The sequence below is a fragment of the Rhea pennata genome, chromosome 3, assembly GCF_028389875.1.
Source record: "Rhea pennata isolate bPtePen1 chromosome 3, bPtePen1.pri, whole genome shotgun sequence".
NCBI lineage: Eukaryota > Metazoa > Chordata > Aves > Rheiformes > Rheidae > Rhea > Rhea pennata.
Genome location: NC_084665.1, coordinates 103,908,522 through 103,932,505, shown reverse-complemented (window position 1 = coordinate 103,932,505; position 23,984 = coordinate 103,908,522). Strand labels below are relative to the sequence as shown.

General features: G+C 41.4%; 1 protein-coding gene across 4 annotated transcripts; it reads right to left on the bottom strand.

Moving 5' to 3' along the window:
• Positions 1-3,035: 3,035 nt before the first annotated feature.
• Positions 3,036-23,353, bottom strand: LOC134138794 (glutathione S-transferase-like). Of its 4 annotated transcripts, none has more exons than XM_062572945.1 (7): positions 23,218-23,353; positions 12,781-12,887; positions 12,069-12,120; positions 7,439-7,571; positions 6,927-7,068; positions 5,739-5,870; positions 3,036-3,312 (listed from the first exon to the last, which is right to left on the bottom strand). In XM_062572945.1, exons 1-7 carry the CDS (start codon positions 23,231-23,233, stop codon positions 3,175-3,177), a joined length of 720 nt encoding a protein of 239 aa, XP_062428929.1. In that variant the 5' UTR covers positions 23,234-23,353; the 3' UTR covers positions 3,036-3,174. The 4 variants fall into 4 exon arrangements, with proteins under 4 accessions (XP_062428929.1, XP_062428932.1, XP_062428930.1 ...); XM_062572948.1 differs by lacking the exon at positions 23,218-23,353 and adding an exon at positions 21,309-21,348; XM_062572946.1 differs by lacking the exon at positions 23,218-23,353 and adding an exon at positions 17,983-18,008.
• Between the last annotated feature and the right edge of the window lie 631 nt (positions 23,354-23,984).

Below are 23,984 nucleotides of genomic sequence, written 5' to 3'. Positions count from 1 at the left end.
CAGCCCCAGCTGTGTTTGTGCTTCCTGCCAGAGCTGGCCTGGGGCCCCCTCCTGCACAGCTCAGCACTGCCGTGAGGGCAAGGGCTTTGCTCATCCTCCTCCCCTGCTGCGCTGTCAAGAGGGATCGTCATCAAGGGCCTTTTGTCTCTCTTTCCCTGACCTCCACGCTCAGGTGTGCGACTTTGACGCTGCAGTCAAGCCACTGCTCAGAGTGCTGATGGGCACGGCTGTGGAGAAGCTTTGCTGGAAGTCGTGGCAGAAGAGGAGCTGTCCTACCAGTGGGAACAGCACTGTGTCTCTATGCTCCGGCATAATGCCGAGCTGGCTGAGGCACAGCGCCTGGCCGAGCAGCAGAGGCAAACCAGAGAGCAGAAGGCAGGAGCGACTAAGAGCACAGCGAGCCTGCGTGAATGCTCGTGGCAAGAGGGAAAACCGTTTCCAGCGGTGAAAGCCAAGCTGGGCAGTAAGTTGGCTCTGCCCCAGACGGTGCTCTCCGGCTGCACCCGCCTCCCAGCAGCCCAGTGCCGTCTGGCTGCCCGCTGCAGTTAGTTCTGCGGCAGCAGTGTGAGGCTGGTGTGTTCCTTTGGAGCAGGGGTGCTCCAGGGACTCCAGATCAAGAGCCTCGACCTGGCAGCATTTCCCTCCTGTGCCCAGCGCCGCTGTCAGTCCAGCAGGTAGCTTAGCCATTTGCATGACGAGAGCTGTGAATGGACAGTCACAGCGCTCAAAAATCAGAGAGGCGCCTTCCTAGCCTCGAAGGCGTGCAGTGCCGAATGTGCGCCCCGACCTCTCAGGATCTTGAAGGAGGAAAGGAAGCCTAACAGGATCACCGAGCAAAGCATAAACAGAAAGGGCAAGTCCCTTTCCTGCACCACCCTCAGCTCACCCCAATGCTCCCCCATTGGGTCCGGAGGGATCGACGACTTTCGGCAGATCAGAGACCAGGAGCAGCTCACTGCTTTTCAGGGAAAAGCAGCAACTGTTGCCACCCTGAATTGCTCAGGACGTTTCCCTCTACAGCACTGCTGTGTGTCTCACTTGTGCGTGCCCTCGGATGGCAGCACATGAAAAGCAGCTCCCACCATCCTCTCCTTCCCTGTTAATAAGAGAGTCCTGGTTTTTATCTGCTTTTTCCTCTCACATTCTTGCAGACACTGAGACAGAATTCCTTCCCTGCTGGATGGTGGAAGTGGAAGAAGCATGGACAGTGCTCGACTGTGGCTTAAGCAAAGGAAAACCAGCTCCCAAGACCCTGCCCCTCATCTTTAAATAAAACGGTTGCTTTGTCTTGTTTTCTCCTGGCCACAGTGCTTTCCTTCCTCTAGTAACTCTTACTCCTCACGTGGTGCAGCCAGTGCTGCTGTGCTCTTTTCCCTCTTTTCCACGGTGTTCCCAGTTGTGCCCGAGGGTGCCCCTGCCCTTGCTGCGGGAACAGCAAAGTCCGTACTGCCCACAGCCACTCGTATCCACAGCAGCCTTTCGTCTGCCTCGTAGGAGCTAGCTGAGCTGCGGAGCGCTATGCTCACCCCAAGCGGAAGCAGCAGCGGCCGTGGTGTGTGTCTTCGTGTCATGATGTACGTCTCCTGAGATTTCTTTGGGAGACAGACAAAGAGATTTTGAATGAGGTGTTACGTGATCGCTGTTGCTTTTAGAGTTACCTGTCCATGTATGAACGTATTAAACTTCTAAGAAGCATATCCTCTGCTCTTGGTTTTCCTTCCTGTCGTCTCTCTTTTGTTCACGTTCTCTCTCCTGCTTAGCCTGTAGTCTTAGTTTGTATCTTCTTGTCAAATTACAAACTGTCCCACTTGCCTGAGATTATTCCCTATTTTCACTTCCACACTTCTAATCTCCGGACTTTTCCTATCACTTGATGTGGTTCTCTCCCAGTGGGAATGGTCAATATGTAGGTATGGAAATTATCATGCCTTTGATACTAGATACTTTAGGATTTTGAGGGCATTTAACATCTGAAGACCGGCTCTTTTAATACATGGTTTAGAGAAATTACAAAGCAATTAGAGTTACAAAACAAGATCAGTGTTCTGCAAACACTTTGATGCAGCTAATAATCCCACTGCACAACTCGGAAGCTGCTCCCCACAGCCTTTCTGGATGCACCCAGTCCTCCAGGCCCACAGAATCCCTCCCAGGGTTGCCCTCCAGGAAGTCCTTCTTTTCTGTACCAGGAAATTCTTGTAGCTCACTCTGGAGAAGCAGCAGTAGCACTACTTGCACAGAGATTCACATCAACTTCCATAAGCTGCACCTGGTGCAGGTGGTCTCCATGCATAGCCAGGAATACATCAGCTTTCTTGCATAGACCACTTGCACTGGCCGCTCAGAGCCAGGCTTGCCCAGGGGCCCAGTGTGTACTGCAGCACCTGAGCCAAGCTTACCTTGCAGGCTGTTCACCTATCGCAGTGCCAACTGTTAATGAGTAGTTCCAGGTGCTTCTCCTGTAAAACTCAGGCTTCAGGAAATAATCAACTGCTTGGGACCCACTGCTTTCACTTACTAAAAAGGGAGTATGTTTGTAGCCTAAACAGTCATGAAAAACAGTCTGGAAAGATGAGCTTGGATCGATAAATCTCATCCACCCTTGAAAAGAGGCCGAAGCAGCTCAGAGCACACTGCCCACCAGTCCTGCAACGTTTCCACAGAAACAGGGGCAAGGCACAGCACAGCCAAAGAAGTAGCCTGGCTGGACTGCCCACATTGCACACTATGCTAAGTAGCAGTTCAGGCTCAAGTTTTTAGCTCTGGAGTTCTCCAAAGGTCACATCAAACATGGCCATAGCAAAAAAAATGAGGGTGTAAGAGAGGTCTTAAATGCTGGCCCATATAGTCCTAGTCCTGACCTAACAGGATTGTGCTTATTCTTTAAGCATTTCCAGGATTTAATGGCAGCTAAATAGAGGAATGGGCTTTATAGTTAGGGGTTAAAATGGCTCCAATCTGGTTTTGTGGGACTAGCCTCAGATGAGAAAGAAAGAAAAAGAGTAGCCTGTAAACAAAACAAAACAAAACTGCTGTTACATTGCCAGAATAATCAGAATATTTTATTTCACTTTATTAATTTTTTTTTGCAATTGGTTTAAACTCCAGCAGAACTAATTTACTGAGCTGCCTACTTGCTCTAGGGCTTTTTTAGTATTTTGGGCCTTACTGAGGTTAATGTGGACTCCATTCTTCCGTCAGGACTTTCAGCACATTTGCTACATAATGCTCATCTGGTGGTGGTTTCCTTGGGCTGCCAGGCTGCAGGAATTTCTTAATTGCAGGCATATTGCTCATTCTTGTTTTAAAAGCCTGAAAAATAGAAACAGAGTAAAGGATAAGTTCCAACTACTCCAGTAATAAGCGCAGATGTTTACACAGAACAATGACTTCTCCTGGCTGACAGAAGAGATTCCAACATTGATATCTTGTGTTACCTATGCTCTCTCCTGTTCATCAGGAGAAGGACCCAGCTACCGCAGAAAGTCTGCTTGTATCAGTGAAAGCAGTATTGTAGAACAATATCTAAATCTCTTACTACTTGAAAAAAATGAAGGCAAGAATTCAGTATCTGAGAGCAGGAGGGATTACACTTTAATGCTACATGTACGCTAACCAAGCTCATGACTTTTTTCCGTTGCTGGTTCTAATAGTGCCAGCCACGTTGTAGGCAAACCACAAGATATGTTAACACTATCATTTCCATTTTTACCACTCTGTGTAAGTGTCTGAGCTCTGTTTACATTTAGCATGCTCACTGTTGTTGCACTGTCCCAGCACTTCCAGGATTGCATGGGTGAGGGTGAAATGGGTGGAGCCATCCTAGTTCATGTTTGCTGTCCAGTAGAGGCTTCTAGTGCTATTTGTTATATGTTAGTGTAGCCAGTGATCTACCTGGGCTTGGTAGATATAACACAGGAATTCTAGGAGACCTATTCTCTCCTGGAGCAGTGGCTGGAGGTCAGGACTAGGGACTACAGCAAACTTGACCATCTCAAGTGGCAAGAAATGCTTATGTTAAGGCAACTGAGTCAAGCTTCCTGAGACCTCTCATTATATGGACAGTCTGAGAGGACACACTGATGCTGATTTCAGGTAGCTAAAGACCCCATGGCCAGCTAAGCAATCTTATGTACATCAGGACCTCCTCTAACAAGAGGACTAAAGAATGAGCTTCCTAAAGTAACAACTAGTTCTTGGTGGCAGATGGATGAACATAATTTCCTTTTCCTTACTGGCAGTGGAAGGAAAAGGGAGAAATACAAGAAGAAGGAGCAAGAGAAGAAAAAACTGTGGAATAAGTAAGCATCAATTTCAGAAACTGTTTCTCTAGTGATAGTGAAGGAAACCCTCCTTAAATCAAGACCTGGTTTCAGCAGAAGGGTGGCCATGCCTGGTGGTTAACACAGGAGATGGAAACTGGAAGCTAGAATTCTTTGAGACTGCAAAACTGTAAATGGACTACAGTCTGCCAGGGACAGCTGCCTGCTTTCTGGCTGAAGTACCTCTGTCACACTAAATTCAGGCTTAAACTATTAGTGTTGAGAAACAAACAAAATGAAGTCCAACCATTTCCTCAGCAGTTCCAGTAAAAAACTGTTCCAGCTTGCCCAGAGAGGTCGTGGAGTTTCCTTCTCTGGAGATATTCAAAACCCTTCCTGGGTGCAATCCTGTCTAACATGCTCTAGATGACCCTGCCTGAGCAGGGGGGGTTGGACCAGATGATCTCCAGAGATCCCTTCCAACCTCAACCAATTCTGTGATTCTGTAAAAACCTAGCTCTGCTATAATTTAATGCTGAATTGTTTATCTTGTTAATGGGATTAAAGCCAAAGTCTCTGAGTACACCACCACTCATGTTGACAGTTTGTAAATACAAATAAGTATGACCTCAAGTCTTGCACCCTCAGACCAAATTTGGATTACTTAGACTGCTTTAATATCACAGCCACAGGCACAAGGGAGGATTAGTGAACACTATTTCTTTTCATCACAGAATATTTGGATCCACTTTGGCTGTTGACTCTTCATGACCCCTGCAGGTTATACCCCAGGCTCACCCATGCAGTGCTCACAGCCTGCTGCATATCTGGAGCACTTCTGATTCTTGAACAAATCTCACAGCAGAATGCCTCATCTCTACTTAGTGTCAGACTATGAATATGGTACAAAGGTAGAGAGTTCATCCACAATTGTATTAAGAATTGATTATCAAAAGAAAACTGCGTAAATGCTTGGACTTGATTCTCTAGTCACGCTACTTAAGTCAGAAGTGAAGTGAGGTTGATGGGATCCCAAAATTTTAATACCAGGCAGTGGAGAAAATGGCACATGTTACCTAAGTCTAACACTTCAAGCTATATCACACATTTAATTTCTTATCTAGTATTAGACAGTGTCCACTAACAGGAAGTAAGAAAATGAGAACAAAGCAGCTTAGATCAGTGATTCTTTTGGGGTGACATTAATTTATTCTTACTGAGGAGGTATATACCACTCAAAGAGATGGATATGCCTTAGCAGGATTGGGAGCACAGCATCTTACACAAAACTGACTGAATCCAGTTCGGGTTATGTTTGATATTGAACAAATATCTGGATAATGATAGTCCCCCAAAGAGCCCACACTTTTGAATTACATGGCATAGAGAGATGAAAAGTACTTCAGGATTTCTCTCATATGAAATCCTTGAGGTTCTTGTACTGCTTAGTTCCTGAATGTTCAATGACAGAATTACCTGCAACTGGGGAAACCCTGATAGCACAGCAGGGATTTTCTCCTCCACTGCTAAAATGGCTTCCATCAGCTGAATGTCTGCCCAGCTGACTCGGCTGCCAACAAGGAAGTCTTGGCCGTGCTGTTTAAAAGCCTGTAGAATATACGGCAAAATGGGTTACAGATGAGGATGACATTTGATGCCTGGCAACTAAGCCTCACAGCACAGCTTTAAAGCAGAACAGAAATTATGTCTGAAGTTTCAGGGAGGAGTTTTTAGCTGGAATACTATCAGCCCAAACCACTTCAGAACTCTTAGGAAAAAAATTGAACTCCTGTAGTAAACAGACTACAAACTTTAGGCACTTGGTAATGATAAATAATGGTAGGCACTGGGAATGGGGGCAAAAATGCCTGCCTAAGTAAACAGTGTATTAATGAGCATAGAATTAGAACTAGGTATAATGGAGAAATTAAAGAGTAACTCAAAGAATTTATAAAATTGTCATTTATGTGTGTCATTTAAAGTTATGTTCAGTAGTGAACCAGAAAGCAAACACAGAAATGCAAAAATATGATAGCTAACCAAAGAGGATTCCTGCATTTGGGAATGATTTTATTGTATTTATAAGAATTTCCAATATGTTCAGCCTTTATTGCTTCCCATCAAAACTAAATGGATGTTACAAAAGTGAGAAATGTTGCCAGCTCAGAATTTAACTGTCTGAATCATATGGGTTTGATTTGTTATTTTTGAAAGCAGGACACACAGAACTGTTTTTTTACTAAAGCAGTTATAAAATCAGATTTTATTTCTGATTTATTCTCAAGAGATTTTTGCATTCTTCTAATGAAAATGTCCAAACTAAAGTATGGCAGAAAAATGTGCTCTGAACAAATATAAGTGTGAAAATCTTCTCTGAAGGATAAGAAAATACCAGATATGCCTGCTTTCACTTCAGTGAAAAGACCTGCAGTATAAGCTGAGAATATATTGCTTTGTTTGCTTTGTAGGTGTAGAAGTACCACAGACCTGAAAACACAAGCCAGCAAATAGAGAAAACATGCTGCAGCATTTCCCCCTCTTTGAGAGAGCTGAGAAAGCTGAGGACTTGGAACTAACTTGCACTACCAGCATGTCCTTATTATGCAGAAACTCTCTTATAGTTGTAAGAACATGTGCTATAGACACATCCTCACTTACACTTACCTTTTCAAAGACTGGGAAATACCTTTGTGTTGCCCTCTCCATAAGTAAGGCCAGATTTTTCTCCTTTACCTCAGGTGGAGAGAAAGGAAACATCATAATCATGTGCATCAGATCTGTTATTCCCTCAACATACATGTCAATGCTATTGCGGAGAGAAGATAAGAGGAAAGAACATGTGAATTATTTCATCTGCTTTCCAATGATTGATTAGAGCAATTGTAAAGCCCCTGAATACCACCACCATAGTACCAATTTGCACAGCCAAAACTAAATGTAAGCTAAAGCTAAATATGCTAAATATTTTTTAAAAAGACTGAAGGCCATTTTCTGCTAACTACTGCTTCTGAAATGTTGTTAAAACCTAAGCAAAGGCTAGGGAGCTTGCTCTTTATTGTGCTAGCCTTTCTCACTCATTTTGCTGAATTTACAAGATTGATTTTGTTATGTGTATATTGTTTGTAATACAGATGTCAAATAATAGATTGGTTAAGTGAAAGAAAATGTTACAGTACAAGGCTCTCTCCTTCAAGTCCTTCCCGTAGAGATTGTATTTCCCGGCTATGTAGCTGAGGATGGCTCTGGTCTGTACCATCTTCATCCCATCGATCTCCACCAGTGGCACTTGCTGAAACATCAGGGATCCATCTAGGATGGAAAGTTGAAGGGTGCTAAGTAGTCTCTCCCAGACTTCTAGCTTTACAGGATAGCAAGCAAATGAGCATCTGCATTTTTGCAGCATAGGAGATCACTGATATCGTGCTCTAACTCTTAAATTCTATGCAGTAAACTAACACCGAGGGAGAGATCCAGTATTGACTAGTCTGCATCACGCCTTCGTAGCTAGGTCACTGCAGTGCAGATGGGCGCCTCACTTTGCTGGCCTGCCCGCATGCCAGACCTCCGCTGACTGACAGAAACACACACTGCCCCCACGCGTGCCCACCAGCCTTCTAGATCCTATCTTGTGCTGGCAGAAGAGGATCAAACAGTAGTTTCGAATCCAGTGGATCAGATGCAAGTAAGAATCTGGTTAAAACTGAACCAGGAAAAATCTGATTACTTTGAATGCAGATCATTTCCCCAGCAGGTGCATAAGCATACAAGCGGGAATACTCAAAGGGGTAGTATTGGAGCAAGGCTGAGCTATTGGAGTAAAGGAAGAGGTCAGGCCGCTTGAAGCAGCTGTGCTTGCTTCTTCACGGAGCTACTGCCCCAGAGGTGGAGAGCATGATAGCGGTGTTGCTCAAGTTTCACACAGTCGCCACAGGGGTAGGCATGAGTTACTCCAAAGATTTCCATTACAGGCCTTTCCTCAGTGTTACTCCGCAACAGCTAAAGCCTATTTCCATGTGCCCCCCAGTCTCGACCTGCCCATGCCCTTACAGTCCCGTTTTCTCCTTGTGCCGGCAGGAACATTTGTCTGGTCTTTTGAGTGAGGCAGCTCAGGCAGCTATGCTGGCGTACCGACTCAGCATAGCAAAGTGGGTCTTTTCTGGACTGATTTTCTGTGGGGCTAGTTCATGCCCTTGGAGATATTCCCACCTCCATTTGCACACTGAGGGCATCCAAGGAACAATCCTGCCCCGTTAAAGTCACAACAAAACTCCAAATCCAAATAGGCAGCTGCCACTTTGCATTGCTCAAAGTTAATAATTTAATCGCTCAGTTGTAATCCATTCACTGCATCCTTTTTCTAGGTGTAACAGTTCATTTTAACAGGCACTTTTTTCCTGCTCTCTTCTCCACAGAGCTATTACTTTGCTAACCTAGGATTAACAAAGGTCCTTGAGTCATTCAATATTATTCATTTACAGCTTAAATTCAAAGATTAATCCACTCTGTGACAACTCGTAACCTGTGTTTGTTTCTGGTAAACATTCATAGAATGGTCATATGTCCTCATATCTTTCCAGGAACATATCTGCAGATTGAAAAAAGAACATTATTTGGTAAAAAGATCCCTGTCCATCAGAAACACTGTGGAACAGGAAAAAAGGAAGAATAACAGCTATGCAGGGACCAGATATTTTTCAGCAGAAAGATGCACTAAATCAAAAACAAAATTTGACTTCCTAGTTCTTGACAAAAAAAATGTGATGCAACAAATAGAAAACATGGTTTGTTTCTCATCTACAGAAAAGAGGAATTTCTCTTATGACTGGTAGTACATAAACAACCGTTCCTCCTGGGTTTACTATGAGAATCATTTCACAAAACTAGGCAGGCTCCATATAACCAAGGCAGCCCAGCAGATTTGTATCTGCTAATTTATCTACACTGCAAATCATTATTTTTTTTTAGTTCAGAAATATTCATTCTGACACAAAAGATGTGTCTGCTAGTGGCTGTCACACATGCTGCCACCCAGCGCCAGGTAAGAACCACCAGCCATACTACTTGTCACACATGGGAAACCTGTAGATACACAAATTGAGCCCAGCTGCTTGGCTCTCAGGCTGACAGGTGCAGGTCTGGCCATGCTGATTCTGTGAAACTCTTTCGGCCTCCTGACCAGCTGGCCATATGCAAACTGCTGATCCTGGCCCAGGCTTAATTCTGGAAAGTGCTGAGGAATTGCTTAGAAGGAACATCATTAGTTGGCATGAGCCAAAATCATGCTTGGGATTATTCTTATGATGCAGTGGTGTCTGAATGCAGAATGTCCTAAATCCAGGCACATGGGCAAGAGGGAAAGAGGAAGGGGGGAAAAAAAGAGAGAGAGAGAGAAAGGTAATACAGGGTTATTCACGTTCAGTCCTGCACCACAGAACTGGCATTGTTCCACAGTTCGCTTTGTCATGATGACTAACGAATTTGTCCTTTTGAAAGCATTGGATTAAAACCTGCATTTTTGTGTTCCCAGCCTCTTAATCTCCTTCCCTCCCTCCCTCCTTCCCTCTCCCTCTGTATGTTTGTGTGTGTGTAAAAAAAAAAAAAAAAAAAAAAGTCTTTGATCTTCTTTATAAAACTCTCTTACCCTTTTCATCACCATATAATTCTCCTCTCTGGATACAGATACATATCTGATTTGGATAGATATATATGGGATTGCACCACTCTGTCAGGATTAGTTAGCTCTGAGAAGCAAATTCAGCTTCGAGCTTTCAAAACTCAAACTATCATGTGTCTTTAAACTGCATATAACAGTCCACGCCGTCCAATTTCTAGTCATTTGGACCTGCAACTTGAATTCTGATCTTATTGATAACACATATTATTTAAATTTCTGTTAATTTAAAATTCACTTTTAGAATTTCCTTAAACATAGCTTTGCCTCTATGACCAGGTAGCCAAAACACAGCCAAGTCCTCCTACAAGTGTCCAAGTATTCCTTGTCAAGCTCAGCCTGCTTTCTTGCTGGCCACTGAGCAGGTTCTGTTTAGTGCCTTGGGCTGCAGGTCAAGCGAGGGGCCAGTGCCCTCAGCAGTGCTCCTTCAACCTCCTCCTTCCTCATCCAGGCAACAGAGACATCTTCTAGGGAGGCTGGAGATGGGTTCACAACTGGGTTTCCTCTGGACAAAAAATTTAAGGGCAATCACAGAATCACATGGGATCACAGAATAGGTAAGTTTGGAATGGACCTCTGGACATCATCTAGCCCAACCTCCCTGCTCAAGCAGGGTCACCTACAGCATGTTACACAGGGTTGCATCCAGGTGGGCCTTGAATATCTCCAGACAAGCAGACTCCACAACCTCCCTGGGCAACCTGTGTCAGTGCTCCGTCACTCTCACAGTGAAGAAATTCCCCCTCACATTCAGGCGGAACTTCCTGTGCTTCAGTTTCTGCCCATTGCCTCTTGTCCTGTCGCATGGGACAACTGAAAAGGGTTCGCCCCATCCCCTTGACACCCTCCCCTCAGATACTTAGACTCATTGATAAGATCTCCTCTCAGTCCTCTCTTCTCCACGCTGTGGGAGTGCACAGCCCTTGGGAACTGGTCTAATCCTCTTGGTTGAGATGAAGCCTTTGTGGCTTGCTGCTTTGACCATGTCAGACTTTTCACAAGTCTCTCTGCTGGCCCCATCTCTCTTTTTGTCTGGGAGAGGCTTCATAGTTCAGGCTTATCCTGCTTATCTTATTGTTATTAGCTTATTATTAGCTTATATTATTATCATACTTTATTGTCATGTCAACCCCTGTCTAAAACTTGCTAAAAATTTCTGGACTTTAGCACCCCTCCAGTCATCTCAGCTGATATTTCCATGTAGTAGAAACTCCCTTATAACATCTGAGCAAGCACTACTTTATCTTCCTTCAAATCCACCTCTGCAGTGACTCAGGATGTGAGCAGCTTACTATTCCTCCCACCCTTCTTTCCTTTAGTTGCTGTCAGCTTATCTCTAATTGCAATAAAAAATTTATACTATATTAATAACTAAATCACTGACAATTCTTTTTCACGTGTCCACTTTTCTGTTACTTGTGTGTATAGCACTGGCTTATTAAGCGTTCTCTTAATCGTTTGCAACATAAAAGGACTGTCACTGGTGTATTCGGACAGTACCTGGCACAATGGAAAATGGACTTTCCTGGGAATTTTGGTGTTATTAGGACACAGACCATTAATTCAGAGACTTACCTCTGCGAGGCTTAGGATCCTTTAGTTGCACTGATGGCAATGGTTACACACATCCATACTAGTGAACTTGATGTGTCAGGCTACTGGTACATGCTGGCCTCATTCACTCTAGTCTACACTCTCTGCCTACAGAGCATGGTGGCTAGCTCTAAGTGACATCTTGGAAATAGGCGCTACCAAGTCTAGCTCCCAGATCATGCCTAGGAATTGCTTGGTATTTGCCTTGGAGCCAAGGTGCACCAGGGACCGTGCTAGCCATTCAACAGCACAGATAATGAAACTTCACTGAATAGGACTGGCCCTGTTTAATTTACTCCTATTGACATAGTCACAAAAGCTATGGCTCCTAAATTATAGGAGTTATTTGGCACCACAGAGAACAGGATGCTGAAGACTAGGATTTCAGTAATTTTCAGATGAAGACCACTGCTACAAGATGCAAGCTGAGTTAAGCATATATACCTGGAGGTTTGCACTGATTTAAATAGAATAATTTTAACCACAAATTTAGCTAAACTGAGGGATTGTGATGGGGAAGGCTTCAGGCCTTAGATTCTTACCTTTGATTAACTTCACATACTGCTCTCTTGTATCCAGAAAAATTTCCTCAAACTGGAAAACGACAGAAAAAAGTGTTGGTTTTATTTCAGACTTTTTTGTCCGTGAGTGCACAAAACCACAAGCAGAACAGCCCAGCGAAGTGAAATATAATGAGCTGGTTCTTCAACAGCACTATTTGTCTGCAGATGCTTCAAGGTTCACAGCTGAGGAGGAGCAGAGGGCCTGACCACTTCCACCTCATTGCACTGATTCACAGATAACCTACAGGCAGGTAGAAACAGAGTACAGATATCTGCAGGAAGAAGACAATGCCAAGGGAAGCACAAGCCAAATTAGCTATTTTCAACAACACTCCCAAAATTAACTCAAGTCAACAACATCCTTCTCCTTATTTCTACACAGTGTAAAATATGAGTTAAGGTTGCTCTGCACAGCTGGTAAACTCAGATTATTTACGATCCTTTAAAAAGGACCTTTATGACTACTGCAGGGGACTGATAGTAGTTGTGTAAAACTGTTAAGCTCCACTGAGTTTGTATCTAAATATTAGTCATTAAACACAGTAGTGCCAAACACATAGGCCAGTTCCACTGTCCAAATGAATCCAGCCATCATCTTACAGCCATGTATCCTTTGTACGAATGTCAAGTTGTTCTTTACCCAGTCTGGTGAGAATATCAGTCTGGAGCAGTGTGCTCAATGTTGACTCACCTCCACCCCAGCTGCTGCCAGCAGCCATCGGACTGTCTCCATTCGTCCTCTTCCATTGAAGTAGATGAGCTTGGGCTTCCCAGACATGCTTCTAAATTCCTGGTTTCCTGAAAAATATTAAGCAGAAAAGAATATCTTATAAAGCTGGTGTAAATACCATTATTTTGAAAGAAAAGCCCTCTATTCTCACTTTGCCTCACTTGAGCTGGATTAAAAGGTAAGATGAGATGGACCAGTGACACCACACAGCCTGTGCTGGGAAAGGAAAGCTATGCAGATCTGTAGAGTCTTTCCTGGTTCTAGCAGGAAGCTTTTTTTTAATTATAAGCAAACACACACAGGTTTAAAGAAGTAATATGAGTGCAGAGCTACAGGTGGACCCCGCTGCATTTTAAGACAATTATACGAAGTCACTAGAAAGCCTTTTACATCCTCAGAGACGTTATTTCAGTTACCCGCGTTGCAATCATCCTCACTGCTAGGCTGAAGTTTGTCTAGCTTTACTTGGCAGATACTGGAGTGCATTGTGCAGCTTCAACTGTCATCCAATTATTTCCTCAAGTAAGAACAAACAAATTGTTAATCTTCAGTTTTATTCCCTGAAACAAGCTGAGCTGCTTTGGCAGTTCTATTGACTGTCTATAGTGTTTCGAGGCCTCCCTTAAAACCGGACCTGGAAGCTGCCCATATGGTTTCAAGTGACTCCTACAAGTGTCCCCAGCACTGTGGGTGCCCTGCATGTCCAGGAACATTGGTATGCACTTGCAGAGAGGCTCTCCAAAGCTTGCCGTCATAGCATGTCTCGCCCTACACTATGTGCGAGGGCAGGTGTGCAGCCCTGATAAAAAAAAAAATGCAAAGATGTAGTTATCGTATGATAACTCAGGATTGGGAAGGGAAAAAAAGCCTTAAAAATAAGTATCTTAATCATGTCCTAATGGCTCAGAAGCCAATGAATAGAGTACCCAACTGAAAAAAAGTATATATTCCTCAAACAGTCCCAATTTTCTTAGAGCTAAAAATCCAAAGCTGACAATCCTGAGCCTATTGCACTATCATTATTCCATCTACATTGCGTTTCTCATTCAAATTAGATTCAGTGTGCTCTAGTGATGTATTTCCTTCACGTCACAGTGCTTTTTGAGTGTATTTTTTAAAAAAAGAATATATAAAACATACTTTGCAAGAACTTGGTTTTAAAGAACAATCAGATTGAGAATTCTTCCTTCAGTAGTTTTGGCAAGAAACAAGTCATGTTACTTCAATAGCCAAGGATATTTTTGACAATTTAGACAACATAATCCAAATAAACATAAAAGTGAAATTATTACTACTAGTTTTAAAATGTAGCTAATTACAGTGTTTTGCCTGTAAGTTGGTGGCTGTATTAGATTATGTGTATGTTATATGAATAGTTTTACTGTATGAGTGTAGCTTATCTATGTAGTTCACAACAGAAAAATTCTGCCTCTTACATTATCATGTTTTTCAAATACACTGCATCCATATTGTTTCAAAACGCATTGCCTCAACTTGTAAAGTGCAGAAACTTATAGCAGTAAGACTTTGGCTTTCACAGTTGGAGGAAAGGATTCTGCAATACCAAATATATGAAATGTAAACCTCTTGGAAAACCAGGTATTGTTTATTAACAAAAGCTGAGGGGCTGAAAAGCTTTAGGTATCATTTTACATGAAGAAGAAATTCTATATGGCATTAAATCACAGGAATAGAATAATGACAAATGGAAAATCAAAATCTGCCATCAGTTACATTTTTTTTCAATTGAAGAGCAACTCCATACGCATAAGTGGATTTTGTTCGCCCTAAGCTTCTACAGAGAAAGACTTGGTTTTGGTAGTCTTCTCAATCTCTAGGTCCGCTGAATATCCTCATGGCACCTGACACATCTTGCTCCTATAGGGACACCTGTATGCAGGTGCCCATGTCTGGAGCTGTGTCTTGCCCCGAGGGCTCAGTTCAGTTGCCCCCTGCCTATGTGTCTGACACCACTTGAGATTCCCAAGGAGGGCAGATCTGGCTCAGGCCTTGGTGGAGTCATGCCCATCAGCAAAGGCAGCCTGGGACTCAGCAGAAAACATGTGGGCATTTCACGCTACCTGGCTGCAGTCACACTCACAGCATCGTAGCTCCAGTGCAAAACCACAGATCAGTGTTACTCCCAGTCTGAATGGAAAAAAAAAATGTCTGTGTACACAGTACATGTCTATGTACAAAGTTTGTATTGCTTTTGCCTAAACTCTGTATTTCCATTCTATTTCCTAGTAAGCTTTAAAACATGCTTTTCCTGAATTTCTCTGAAGAAGCTTCTCTGCTACGTAAGAGTCATTAAACAAAGGATGGACTCTCAAGAACACCATTATTCACATTCAGTGTAAAGGGCGCTTTAATTCTGGAGTTGAGAGCAGAGTACAGGATACCAAAAGGACCATCTTTCATGCTCAGACCCAGAAGAAAGCAACCTTGGATTTGGGGCTTTCATTCCAGTCTCCCACTCACTCCTACTTTTCCACACCTCCCCCTCCACCATAAACAGTGGTTTACAGCCTGCCTTTTTCAGGTCTGAGCTGTACTGCAGGATTCATTTCCTAATTAAAAAAAGTTATTTTTTCTCCTTTCTCTGTCCTACAGCTTCCAAACAGTAACAGTCAAGTCATGCTTAACCAACCTTGCACATGAATTAAAAAGAAAGCAAAGGATTTACATTACCTTAACAGATGTCCCTAATATATCTGGAGGTAGCTTCACTATAAACAGTAGCTCTACCATTTTAAGAGCTAGTATTAAATTTGAAAAGCTGGTACTTACCTTCTGGCTTTGACTCAGCCTCTGCTAAGTAAAGACAGGCACCCTTGGCTTTTTAAACTTTGGAGCTCCTCCTACAACCGTGGGAGTTTCCATCCATAGCCAGTAAGACAGAAAATCGCTCATTGCTAATTAATTACTAATCTTACAGACACACATGTCTGAAAATTGTCATCCAAGACAGAGATTGTCTCTCTTATTCAGTTTGCTGATTTGACTATACCATGCTCGTATTATCATAGTTTCTATAGCAGCCATCTATCCAAGTTATTCTATTGGAATTACAGGGGCTTTCACTCAATTACAAGGGTGAGAAACTTTAAAACACAGAAAATTATAGATTTTTCTGGGTTATATTCAGGGTAACAGTAACTGTTTAAAGACTGACCATGAAAATTTATAGCCCTGTCTAGCTTTTTAACAGTAACCTAACAGTACTCTGCTATACATCAAAGGTATCCAAAAAATGGAATAATGGTGCTGGATTACTTTGAAATACAATTCACCTGCAACAAACATATACCTACAGTTTGTGATAACTTGGCATAAAAAATAGATGTGCAGTTTATGGCACAATTGAACCCGTGACATGATTTTTCCTGTCCTGTTTTCATGAAATGTAACTGCTTCAAAACTGAAAGTAGATGTAAACAGACACAAAGGGGGCTTGCAGATGGGAAATAGGTTTTGGGATGCTAGTAAAGCTAATCTGAAAATCTGTTCACAGAACCCAGACTGTTATGAAAATTGAATTCTAATCAGTCTCAAGCTATGGATGTACTAGCACAGCATCTCAAGATGGGGAATCTCAGGAAAAAAGTCTCCAGGAATTATCTTGAGGAAATCCCAAACATTTCTCCTTTGCCTCCAACTCATGCTTCCAAAAGGATGGGGGAAACCTGGAAGGAGACCAGCCTTGTGGAAGTCATGCCAGCTTCCTTGGTTGCCCAGCACTGCTTTGCCCATCCAGGAGTAGATGCTTTGTTCCTGGTGTGGTCTGGAGGCTGAAAATCTCCATGACTCATGCCCAGGAATTAACTGCAAACAGTCCCGTTACTACCTGTTGAACTTCCTCAGAAGAGAAATCTTATTAGAAAGTCAGCAACATGAACAAGTCGCATCTCACCTTTGGAAGAGACACTTAGCATACCTGAGGCAGACTTTTCTGCCTGCAAACATTTCCTTGTTCTCAAAGCAGTCAAAGTCCTCAGCTGATAAAGAAAGCACTTTCACAGAGCACTCTCAACTGCTGTCCCATCAGAGTTCCTTCAGGCAGCACAGAGGTGCCACTTCTAAGCATATAGACATATATAAAATATATATATATGAATATGTATGTGTGTGTGTGCGTGCATATTTACACATGTAAATATATAAAAAGGTTAGCAGCAGCAAGCACCTCATGGTTTCCCAGGTGTGCTACTACAAAGTGAGGAGGAGCTGGTTCACAAACATGTATTTTGGCTTTAACTTTCCCTCAATTTGGTGGCAGACTGAGGACAAGCTAAGGTGTTTTGATAGACAGTCTCATCTTGAAGGACATCTATTTTTTCTGTAGTTAAAATAACAATAATAAAAAAAATTTGGGGGCTTTCTGTGGTATACACATGGCTACTGTTCGCTGACATGGTGCATTCCCAAAATTCTCTATGTGCTGCTGCGCAGAACAACCCATTTGAAAGCTGGTGGTAAAGTAGTAGTACTATCTGAAATTGTATAGGGCTTTTTGGGCTACAGATGCTTTTCTGTAGCGATTGTTGGTGTGATATTTTGCTGAGTTTCGGGTTTTTTTCCACTCACAGCTGTGGTTGTGTAATGGTTTGTAGAGTTTGGCAATTGCTAGCAATCCCTTCCAGAGGATGCAGGTTTACTACAGGGTTCTTGGAAATTTGTAATTTCTGTGCTTCAAAGGTTAATAGTCTTGGCAAAAAGACAGCAGTATGATGCTTCCTTACGCTTTGCCTATGCCAACATCTCTCTGTTCACTGAACAATGAACCTGAAAATACAGCATTAAATATATGCTTTTGCATTCTTTCTACATCAAATTCAGTTAGCACCTTCCATAAAGTTCCCAAGTATGTGTCAGAAACTCAGTACAGGCCTACAACAGTTCTCAAAAGGCAGCTTGGGTATGGCACTCTATTTTGGAAGGTAACAACATAGTGTGGATGCATACTGCTCCGTGCTAGATGGCTGCAGTGTGAGAGAATAGTCCCAAGCATGCCTAAATCATTAATGTAGAAGTAGCTATGGTTGGAGTGTGGCTTATGCTGGTAGGGTGGGCTGAATGAGAAAGAGTATTTGTTCATGCCTGTCTATGATGGCAACATTCAATCAAGATGAATTTATTCCCGCTTCCAACATCAGCATATACCTGAGTGCAAGGACTTGTTCAGGAAGTCACCATAGACAACACACTAGTAACTGTCATCTTCCTTGTCCTTCCTGCAGTCTAAATTCCTGTTGAGGGCAGCAAGCAGGCCTAATGGCAAAGACAAGGGAGAGGAAGTCTCTGATTTGAGGTTCAGGGATGAATTGTCAGGCAAACTGTTCTGATTCTCTTTGAATCTGCTGAACATGGTCACATCCAACTTGAACTCTTTTTCCCCTTCTGCATGCTCCTGCTTGCCAGGAATATTTTTTTCCCTTTATCTATATTTATTTTGTTTTCAGCACAGCTTTTCATAATGTAATTTTTAAGACTATTTGACAACTAAATGCACTACATCCCTGAGGTTACTTTTATCTGTGACTTTACTAGCCATTCTGCAAACCTCTAGAGTAGAAAAGAAAATGAGTTTTTTATAAAAGGTTTGAAAAACCACACCCTTGAGCATTCAGGCAGCTGGCATGGAGCCCAAGTACCACTTCAGTGATCATGGGTTGGGCAGAGGCAGATTTAAATAATGCATTTACCATTTACTGGCCCTTTTAACAAGAATCGGGAGGTAGAATTCTGGCAAGTCAAGTTCTGACTGTGCTCCACAGCCATGATTCTCTTTGTTGTATCTTGTAGAAGACCAAAGACATCTCAAAATCTATCTGCCTGTGATGCTCACAAACCACTAAGCATCTGGTTTAGGAGCTCTGTACCTCATCCCACCAGTGGTGACATCTCAGAGGCAGGGACAGGCTATAACTAAATGACCCTACAGAATTAAACCAGGATAGAAAGACTGTCCCCATGCTTCTTATAAAAGCTTTTATAAAGTGCAACAGCACTGTGATAAAAAATTAGAGCCCACATGAATAGTTAGAACAAATCTGCATCACTCAAGCCCAGGCCTGTTGCCTTTTCGTACCGTAAATCTCCAGTGATTGCCCTAGTTCTGTCCTGTACGCTCTGCTGAACTCCTGAGTGCAAAGTTAACTAAGCCTCTATTCACCACTCCTGCATATCTCAGCAAGCTGCTTGGCACCTATCCAGATACCAGCAGTCTGAAAACAGTAATCCTAATCTTGATTTACAGCCATTGTGCTGCCTTCAAGTAGAGAGGAGCTTAAATGGAAAGTCAGAGGAAAAAAATATGCTAGCAATAATAATAAAAAAAAGGCAGCACACATTTTAGTGGCATTCCTAACAGTTTTGGCCTGTGTCAACTAGCTCTGTCCTAGATGGTGCTCAGACACTGTGTGTGGGGAAGGGATCATTCACAGTAAGTAATTAGATGTGGCCCCCTGAATTGGGGAGTAAGATTGGCTGCATAGAGCTTCACCATACCAATTGGCTGCTGGGCTGGAGACAGAGCCTTGAATGTCTTTTAGTGATATACTCAGGACATGAGAAACACGATGACAACAGCTTTTGTGTTGGCTACAAGCTAGCCCACAGGCAGGGAGGGATGTCTTGCATTATTCATATTAATTCAGAATGATGTCAAGGACAAACCTAAATATTGGCGTGGGCATGCCTAAGAGGAGCATGATCTACACAGAGATCTAGCCCCTAATCTGCAATACTTTAAAATAAGTATAAGACACTTGTCAGTATATAGAACCTTATTATTTAGATCCTTTAACATTTGTTGAACTAAATAGCACAGTAGAGTCAAAAGGATGATTTACATAAACATGAGATATGCAAGATCAAGTCTTCAAGGCCAACTGAAAAATAGTTTTCATCCATATTATGAAAAATTCATCTTAAATAACTCATGTATTATAATGACTTTCTGTATTTTGATAGCAACGTGTTTCCTTTATTTGGTTTATGGTGTGTGGTATGGAACCTTCTAAGTTTATGAGCACTGCTGCAACTAAGGCTGATGAAGATTCTTCAACTCTGAAGTTAGCCTATTACATTTTCAAAAGGGGATGTAAGGAAGGAAAGCAGAACTTTCAGTCCTATTTTAATCTGATTTTGACCAACAAGAGTTTGGTAGGAGGCAGTTTGCAATAAAGGAGTAAAATTGATCACTTGAAAAATATTTAAAATAAATATATGTTTAAAAATAAAATCCTATGAGACTTTTTTGTCACTGTTTTTATAAAACTAGATCTATCTATTTTTCCATATAAGGAGGAATAGCCTTTTCTGACTATAAGTCCATTTCTTGTCTTATAAAACAGTTCTATTCTCCCTGAAGTTAGCATTTCCCTGGAGATCATCAGAATTTTCATAAGACCCAGTTTCCTTAATACAGATTTTAACATCAGTTTCTCTTCACAGGCAAATATTCTATCCTTACCTTAAATCCTCTTACAAAGATCTGTCAGCATAAAAAGATTCAACAAAACAAGGGTAATGTAACATTGTTTGTATAATCTAGAAATACATCATTTTTAGATACTCTTTATATTTTGTAGCATGTTCGAAATACTTTATAAGATGTAAGGTTTCTAATGATATTTATGAGTAAAGTTCTAACTCTTCATTTACCTTTCCTTGCCAGTATATATTACAGTTTATGAAACAACTTGGCTTGCACTCTACTGAATGAGATTTCTCATTCTCATTTCTCATTTCTCATTTCTGAATGAGATTGATTTATTCCTATTTTATTTGCAAGACTGTAAAACCTAGAAAGATTAAAAAAAAAAAAAAAAAAAAAAAAAAAAAAAACAAGGAAAGTTCAACTAGGAAATGAGTTGAAAATAATCACAGCAGATGGAACCTGGCTTTATCTCCTGTAGAAAAATTCTACAGCTGTTTCATCTGTTGGAGGCTCTCTTTGGCTGCCAGGCTGGAGGAACTTCTTAATTGTGGCAGTGCTGCTTACTCTTGCTTTAAAAGCCCCAAACAGAAAACAATGCAACTGCAATACAGCGAAACAATACAACCATTTTCATGCTTTTAAGTTCCTGGCTTCAGTGATATCCTCTAACAATGATTTCCACAGTCTTAGTATGAAAGAGCTTAGCTTGCATTTTGCCAGTTTTAATTCCATTGAATGTCTTCTTCCATGTCTGTTGTGAGACAGGGAAGACAAAAGCTTCTCTCCTTCTCTCTTACTGGGAGCACACTTATAAAAATGATTCATCTAATTGTTTTTAAAGGAATTGTACTGTAATTCACTTCACAAGTGCATTTCTCAGATCTGTGTTCCATTTTCTATTCCTTGTATTTTACTTTGTTGACTGTATTTCCCGATCTGCATTTGATTACTTCCGTACGCTATGAGAGGGCAAGAAATTGCCAAGCATTTAATTTCTCTTCCACAAACTTACTGATAATGAGTACAACAGTATTACTCTAATTACCTGCAACAAAGATTACTCAGAGGGTTGTGGGCACTTTCTCTTCTACTATCAAGATGACTTCAGTCAGTTGGACATCTGCTCAGGTGAGCTGGTTTCCAACAAGAAAGTCAGCTTTGTGGTCTTTTAAAAACTACAGAAAATGAGAAGAATTTGCATACGTAAAACAGCATCTTCTAGTCTCAGCTAAAAGACTATCAAAAACACCATGTAAGATATCTGTTGCATATAAATAGAAAAAATCTGGCTATTTGAGCAATAGAGAATACAGGTGACATTCTTCTCCTTTGACCTAAGGCACTGTACCTAGTGAATGTCCTCAAAGCAGGGTTAAAGGTTTCTAAAAGGAAGTTTGTAGGAACGAGTATATTTCACTGACCTTTGATGAAACATAGAACAAGGGAAACACTGCTGACAAACTGTAACAGTAATATCAAGATATTCTGGAAGATATTTCATCCTGACGCTGTAAACTGTCTGCATCTGGAAACTCCCTGGCTTTTTATACCTCTAATGACAAGTCATAAGAGAGTAGTGTAATTCAAGGTCTTCGCAGGTTTGATTCAGTGATCAGTATCTTGAATTCTGACAAGGTAGCAGTTATCTTATCAAAATGAGCTACTCAGTGATAGGCAATTTAAATACAAGTTACTGATAATAGCTCCTTGTCCAGCAAGACTATTAGCTGGAAGGAAGACCTTTTCTTGTGCTTTGGAACAGAAAAAATGATATTCTGAATCTATTTCTTCTGTTAGTCCGTTTAGTGATTGAGGGGAAGTAGACTGCACACAGGCTATTGGTTTCTGACCATTTAAGAATTCACCTTTTGAAGCATTTAGGTGAATCTACTCTTCAGTACAGATAGATATGAAAGATTTTAAGTAAATTGATTCAAGGGGGAAAAGGCCTCTAGAAATTAACAGAGCCAAAGACTCTTCTCAGTTTTTCCCCAGTACAGAGTTGATGGAGATATTCTTCAACTAAACCTACATTTCAGTTGTATTTCTGCATCCCTGGACAATTTTATAATGTACATGTACAAAAGTTATCACATTTCCATAAAAAACAAAATAAAGAATACATAGAAGAGAGAAACTGTATGTATGGTATAAGATTAAAAGAAGGGGGAAGGCAGACAGTCAGTCATATGTGCACTGGGTCAGATACAAATCTCCACCACTTGCTTCTGCTTCTGTGCTCTCAAAGGGAAGTTTTCAGTGAGAATTCAATAATGGAATCTGGTTCATCTTGCTCAACTAGTTAGCAACATTATAGAGTTCAGTACTTGCTCATAAAGACAGCTTCTTACTTACATATAAACCTCTTTTCATCAGCTTGCACAATGGGAGGTTAAATCAGGTGTAGACATACATACAACTGAACTGTCCTTGTAACAGCAGAAATATTGAAAGGAGGCTCTGAGGTACTTGCAAACCAGGCAATATTGTGTATGGTCTTCATAAACATAGTAATAAATTTGCAATAGGTAAAATGCATAATAAATACACTCATGTTAGAAAAGTGGTGACCTGACTCTGTTTTTACTACTCCAATAGCTGGTGCAAAGCAAATACAATAATCTGTATTAGTTTTTCCTCTTTTTTTTTTTTTAATTACCATACATCCAAACATAGTTTAGTCATGATAGCCAAGTATATAATCAGAAATAGCGTAATTGTGCAAGGTAAAGAAAGATCTATGAATCCTCCTGTTAAACCCTTACTATAGGTTTATATAAATTTCATGTTTATTTCTACCTGGACCTTTACATCTGTGCATTTCTTGTCTCTAAAGTGATTACTGCGGACGTTTTAGTAAGAGCAGAGCCCAAGGAAATTTGGAAGCAAACATTCATTTGAAAGCCTAACTAGTAGCCCACTAAGCCAAATGCATTTCTTGTATATGAACTTACCTTTCAGCAGTCTCATTGGTGACCCTTACTTTTTCATAAACTGGAGAGTATCTGGTTGCAGCTTTCTCACCAACCAAAGAAAGGTTCTTTTACTCCTCCTGGGATGGTAACTTATGATGAACTCGGATCTAGTCCATCAGATCTCTTACTCCTTCCACACACATGTCTATCCTGAAGGAAGTAATGAAGCATTACTTTAAGTGTTCTAACTCCCCAAAAAATCTATGGGGTTGTAAGAAACTGAGTGGATTTTGCGGACTATTTTAAACATTAATGTGCAACATGATTGATTGGTATATCATTTTAGTTGTTTCTCACTCGCCTAGAAACTAGACTGATTTAGAAATCCTCCTCGTAATAAAATAAGCCTTAGCTGCTCTACCACTGTAGCTGAATGCTTAGATCCCTAGTCTTCTATATAGGAACAAACAGAAAAGACAGATCAGTCTTTGGGGCCCAGGCCTGTCCACTTGTCTTCAGTAGTCTGGCTTGGAAACAAATCCCTCTTGCTTTAAGGAGGACCATGACACTATGCAACATTGACGTCTTACTCTGTCCCTTTTGAAGGGTTAAAAGGGACTCCTGGGTCCTGGAGATAGACATACATGCTTCAGCTTCAACTTAGCACTGCATCATATTAGCACCTGTTACTGTTAGCAATGAGGTACAATGGTACTAAAATAATAAACAATGTGTTTGTTTAGTTAACGTTAAGATAACACATTCAAAGCAGCGTTTCAAAGTAATCCAGAATGAACAGTTCTCTC